The sequence below is a fragment of the Aulostomus chinensis genome, chromosome 7 (assembly GCF_037954235.1).
Source record: "Aulostomus chinensis isolate RoL2024-O1b breed Wild chromosome 7, RoL_Achi_v1.0, whole genome shotgun sequence".
Lineage (NCBI taxonomy): Eukaryota > Metazoa > Chordata > Actinopteri > Syngnathiformes > Aulostomidae > Aulostomus > Aulostomus chinensis.
Genome location: NC_141326.1, coordinates 6,378,360 through 6,384,688, shown reverse-complemented (window position 1 = coordinate 6,384,688; position 6,329 = coordinate 6,378,360). Strand labels below are relative to the sequence as shown.

Genomic DNA, 6,329 nt, shown 5'->3' with positions numbered 1-6,329 from the left:
ATGAAGAGCAAGCACTTAACAACAATACTCTTAATTACGCACCATGATTTCTTCTCCTATCTTTATCTCCCTGATGGTCTCACCCACTAGGTCCCTTCATCTCATACATCAATATTTTCTATTACATGTTTAAATTTGACTGAATTTACCTGCAAGATGCTCTAAAGAGTTTGTCTCAGCTTTATTATGTGAAAAGCATGCCTTGTTAATAATGTTAAACTTGAAAACAAAAGACACTGGGAGGTGCTGAAATGGAATGGATGTAGCACAGAACTACCTTGAAGATTTTCGACCAGCTTCCACTTCACATTAATCATTTCTCACATTATTTGCAGCCAGGTAGGCTAATGCTGAGTTGAACTAGAGGGGAGGAGCATTTACTTCCATGCCAGACAGCAGTCTGGGCGTCCGTGGATTCAAACGTGCGCAAGCACGTGTGTTAGTTTCCACACTGCCCGATAGGTGGGACTTGAAGCTCGGAGGATGAACGCAGTTTCTATGTCTTCCATCCGCAGAGCTTGAGACCCAGCGCTGGAGAGAGCGAGCGTGACACAGAGAGAGAGAGAGAGAGAGAGAGAGAGAGAGAGAGAGAGAGAGGAAAAGATAAAGAGAAGTGGACTGTTAGGACTCCAGACCCCTGCATGTCTTCTCACTGGAATATGCTCGGGATTCATCGTCCTCTTTGGTTTTGTCTGTCTCATTGGTCATTTTAGCAGGGAACCGTGACTGGCATCAACAAAGCAGTCACAGACACACAGACATACATAGAACTGGTTACACACAGAAATGAGGGAATTTTTTAATTTAATTTTGCTGATCGGACTCCAGTGACAGATAAAAAAGGAGACCCCCGGTCCATATCCTCCCTGCCGCGACAACAGCTGCAGAAATCTGGGGTCTTTAGTCGTGACAGGATGGACGGGTTCGGTGACTCCTGCGCATTCCGCGTGCGTCGTCTTCCGAGGACATGGAGCTGCTGGAGGCTGGTCTTTCTGTTAAGCGTCCTCTTTAACAACTATCTGAGCTCCTTGCTGGACTGTCCCCCCACCTGCTCATGCTCACTCACTGACATTTACTGCAATAAATCGGACAGCAGTAAGTTCTTCCCGCTGCTGTCATCCCAGGGCGCCGGGAACAGCTCCGGGAGCATTGAGGAGCTCTTCCAGAACATCACCTCCATGTAAGTGCTGCTTGTGTATCCTTGAATTATGCTGCCTTAAGAATTTAAAATGTATCAGCTCTTATAATATTTTAAGGAATGAAGATGTTATCGGTTGTCATGAAATATGGGGGGGGGGGCAATTATTCATCAGGTGGGCATTAAATATGTGTTAGGGGAAAAAAAAGGGTGACTTGTTTAGAGATGTAGGAGGTTTATATACCCTAGATAATGTCCCACATTAAACGTGCTGAAAGTAATGTGTCATTTAGCAGTTTTCAGAAAAATTCAACCTGCAAGAGAAAATTCTTGTGATGCTGACAACAAGCTGTCACCGCTAGGCTACGAACTGTCCTTCAAAAGCTACTTTTCCGTTGATGGACCGTTTAAATTAAAGCCAAATGGGTTCAGTTAGGTGTTACACTCCCAGTCATGGCTGCAAAAGTAAACACATACAAATGTAAAAACATTTCAGGGTTGGGTCTTTTTAATCCCCTTATCGCTCATTTGCATTTGATATAAAAGGGTTTTGACAAGCAGATCATTATATCTTCAAGTGATTTGACAGTCATTGAAACAAATACAACCCCTCCAGTTACAATTTCACTACAAGTGAAAGCTGTGACGTAACAGTCAGCAAACCGGACTCAGTATAAACCATTGAAAGTTCTGTTGAAACAAAATGCATTCTTTAAAAGCACATTAAATAAAAGCTCTCAAATGTGTTTATTGTTCAGGTTGACCTTGAGTAAAATCACAGAGACCTCTAATTTTCATGATTCTGCTGACAAAATGGGCTTCAACAGACCAGGTGAACAGATTTCCCTTGGCACCCAGAAAACAGATTTAAATGTCCAGATGAGAAGCGACTCCTGTTTTTTTTTGCCCCTGCAAACATCATTTCTTTCCCCTCACTATCTCCCTCTTTGCTCTCTGATTTGAGCCTGTCTCACATGTAATAAAACTGGAAATCTCCAATGGATTATTCACTGGATGATATAAAACAGTCATGGTTCAGTTGCTCATAAGCACAACTCTGCATCTAAATGTCAGTTTCCTTGGAATGAGCCACTGACCGCTCATCTGAAGATGCTTGACAGCCTTGTATTCCTGTATGGGCTGATGCTGCATGCGAACTACGACAGAGCCACATAGGTTAGGAAGGCCTGAGATTTTAGTTTTTGCATCATCCTACTAAACATAGGCCTTAGATCTGTGTCTGAATAACACTCATTTACATGTTCACATTACTTACAGTGCATACATTCCTTCCTGCGCATACATTCCTTCCTATCTACTTTTGTGGAAAGCAGACCTGCACAAACACCTCACATCGCCTTCTAGGCTGATCATGGTGGGCATGCTTTCTAGAAAGCATTGACATGGTGACACTGTCAGAGCATGGATCTTTACAGTGTCCAAAAACCTGATTTGACAGGTGGAAGGGTCCATAGAAATTTACATTACATACAGAGACATTAAACAAACAGATAAAGAAATAACGTTATAATAGAGGCATCCATAGCCTCTCATGAAGACATCTTGTGATATTCTCATGTAGGAATGTGTTCTGTCCAAAAGGGGGTGATTTGGGTTCTTTGTTGCTGCATGTTGGGACTTTGGGAGCCTGCAGAGAGGCCTGTAGCAGTTACATTCAAAAAGCTGGTGGACCTTTCAGGAACATTACAGCTGATGTCACCATGTCAACCCAAGAGACATATGTTACAATGAACATGTGTTACTAAAAAAAAAAAAGAAGAAGTTTGGATTCTGAGGTTTGACTTCCAGCCCTGCTTACTTCTGTAACTGGAGAAATTCATCATAAACTCTGTAGTTTGCTTGCAACCGACAGACATCACTTGGGTTTGCAGAGATTAGAAACATGTCCGCTGTTGCCTCCACACTCCAACATTACACTCAAAACATAATTAGAGCAAAAATATTGACCTTGAGTACTTCAATTACATATACATTTCCATGCAATTTTATTACATAAGTTTAATGTGACAGTCCCATTAAATTCAATGGGCCCTGTTAAAGCGATCTATAAGCGTGCTGCAAACAGGCTCTCAGTCGAGCGCAAGCATCATTCCTAGTTTCAAGCCTTTATGACGGTTGAAGGCAAAGAACCCTCGCCCCTTAACTAGCAAATGAACTTGTCTGTGTAGGTTCTCATTCATCCAGGTCATCGTAGATCGAAGCGAAGTAAAATCTGGTCAACTGGTAAACTTACTACCAGTTGACCAGATGTTACTTCGCTTCGATCTAGCAAATGAACTTGCTCTCTACCCATGCCTACAGGTGCTTAAGTATGTTAATGAGACATACAATGAACATTGGAAAACATTTGCACCATAGACCAAGAAGAGGCTGGTCTTTGATCAGTGGCATTATCCTCAGAGTGCTATTTAAAGGGTGCATCAATTAGATGAGAGGATGTGTGGGATTGCAGTATAGTCACTGATCACTGACAATGTGGAAACACTGGCTGCCTTCTCCTCCCAGGCCTGTCTCACCTCAGATGGCTTTGGAGGATCCCTGCTGCTCCCTTTTAGAAACATAAGACTTGCGTATGCAAAAGCTTATCCTGGTGGACGAGGAGGTCTATATCATCAGATGAGAAGCACTCACTTGAAAAGCACCAAAATTTAAATGAGTGTGAAATAGCAATATGCCAAGTCCTGGCACACCTTGGGATCGAAAGGGATTAACACAAGGAACTCTGATTGGTCTGGCTGGTGTCACGCCTAAAGCACACCCATGAATAACTGTCAAACTCCTGCCTCTTTGCACCGTGTGCTGTGGTCTGAGCTCTGATTAGCACCCTCTAAATATTAAAATGAAGTTGAATACAGCCCGAACACATGGCCCACACATAGCACTGTTCGCCAACTGCGTGCTGCCATACATAGGTGAAATAGGGCCAAATTTGTTTCTATCCATCTGAGCCACTATGAATGAATTAAATAACATTCAAATTTGTAGGTTAAACTCATGCATACATTTTATGTGTTTATTCAATTGTCAGATATGAAGGTAAGGAGAACTTTCAAATAAAATGTATGTATTTATTTGAGAATACATATAACGGTAGTGCATTTCTTATACTGTAGGTTGTTTTATCCCCTGTAATAAATTACAAAGCAGTCCATAGCATAGTTGTGAAAATTATATTGACCACGAACTTCAGACACACACAATATATATATATGTGTGTGTGTGTGTGTGTGTGTGTAATATATATATATATATATATATATATATATATATATATATATATGTATATATGTATATGTATATATATATATATGTATATATATATATATGTATATATATATACACAGTATATATATAAATTACACACACACACATATATATATATATTACACACACACACACACACACACATATATATATATTACACACACACACACATATATATACATATACACCACACCCATCACTGGACATCACATTTGGACATAGATCACATTTGAAGTTGCCAGTTGGGTCATTTTTACAGAGGTTGGGCTCTTTCTGCTGTTTCATAGATTGTTTCTGTCTGGCTCATGTCATGGACCTTAATGTTTCTTCTCAAGTAGCCACGATTTCCCTTTTTTATTTGCTCAATAGGGCATTGAGAGGATTTTCACAAAGATTGAAAGCTCCATCCGTCAAGAATTAAAAAATTCAACAGATTTAATCACATGATTGTCCATAGTTGCTTGGGAAAATAAAATCTACATTTTTTTTTATTTGTTCGAAACGTACCCTTGGTCAAAAGTTAAAAACTCAGCTGGCAAATTGCATGTTACTTTTGATGTGCAACCTCCATGCCAATGGTGGCAGGCAGCACCATAGCGCCTTACACCACTGTTCTATTCTCTAATTCTGCTAATACTCATTTGTAGATGTTGGTGCCCATTGCTCCTTCCTTCATTCCAGAGAATTTTATAGGGCAACACTTCCCATGTGTGCTAGAGACAGCACTTGATTTAAATTGTGTGGGAACATAAGTTGTGTGGGAACAACAGGAAATTTACTTTTTACACTTTAATGTACCCCTCTCAATAGGTTGGCCAAACGCATCTCTAATTTGGCCAGAAAAAAACTAAAAAACCTTAATGGGTTACTGTGAGGTTTTGTCAAACACTGTTACCATGGCAACAAAGTCAATTTTTTGCAATTTTTTCAATAGAGCAGGAAACTGGACTCAACATTTATGAAGTCCTTGCCAGAAGACATCTACTCACTGAATTTGCACATTGTTGTAGCTTGTGGTTACAGAAAGTAAGGATGGGACATTTCCACCACAGTGCATTATTTTTCTGCTCCTTCATGCAAAATCCAACTTGGTGATATTTCACCTCCATCTCACTACAGAACAGACACACTCACAGCTTGCATCTTTAATTAGGGTTCTTGCGCCTAAGTTACGGGGGCTGAAATTTTATTTTGGCTGATGCATGTGCTCTGGTGGCACTTTTTAGTTGAAAAAAGACGAAACAATAACATATTGTTTAATTAAAAGGATTAAGCACAAGGCAAATATGCTCAAATAATCAGATTTCAAAATAGAGGTTGTAAAGTCAGTAACACTTCTCGGGTACACGCTGACTGACCCAGTCGTGAGTTAATGCATAAAGTGAAACCCAGCAGCATATTAGTCATTAGAGGAACTGCCTCAGCAGGCTGCAGTCTCCAGCATATTGATGAGAGTTTATCTCATTGGTCACCATTGTTTTGTACGCCACCAATCATATGACTGTCACTGTCCACCCATGAGCTTAAGTTTAGCTGTAACTGCAAACACAAAACAACAATCAATGCAGATGTCCCTGGTAGACACTGATCTACTGCATACATGAGGGACTGAAGTCAGTTCATGGCATCAGATTTAACACCCTGTCATGCTATATAAAAACCTGCATGCCCTTACATGGCCTGACCTACACACACATGCCCCTGATGTGTGTGTTGGTTTGGTTCACACAGCCAGGGCTGCTACACAAAATAGCGGAAACACCAAGACCAGGAACCGTGAGTGTAAAATCACAGAAAAAAGAAGAGAAATCGATGGTGAGTAACTCCTTACAGCAAGGAAAGAAGACAAGAATGAACTAGAGAATGGAGAATATATTTCATGCCAGAGATGCTGATATTTTGTGTG

The 6,329-nt window shown here is 40.5% G+C and overlaps 1 protein-coding gene across 3 annotated transcripts in view; it reads left to right on the top strand.

Moving 5' to 3' along the window:
* Window positions 1-602: 602 nt before the first annotated feature.
* Window positions 603-6,329, top strand: part of LOC147258413 (NT-3 growth factor receptor-like) — a 156,954-nt gene continuing 151,227 nt past the window's right edge. For all 3 annotated transcript variants that reach the window (XM_086208289.1, XM_086208288.1, XM_086208287.1), the window contains exon 1: window positions 603-1,180. In XM_086208289.1, coding sequence (XP_086064415.1) covers window positions 915-1,180 — 266 coding nt within the window. In that variant the 5' untranslated portion in view covers window positions 603-914. The remainder of the gene's footprint in view (window positions 1,181-6,329) is intronic.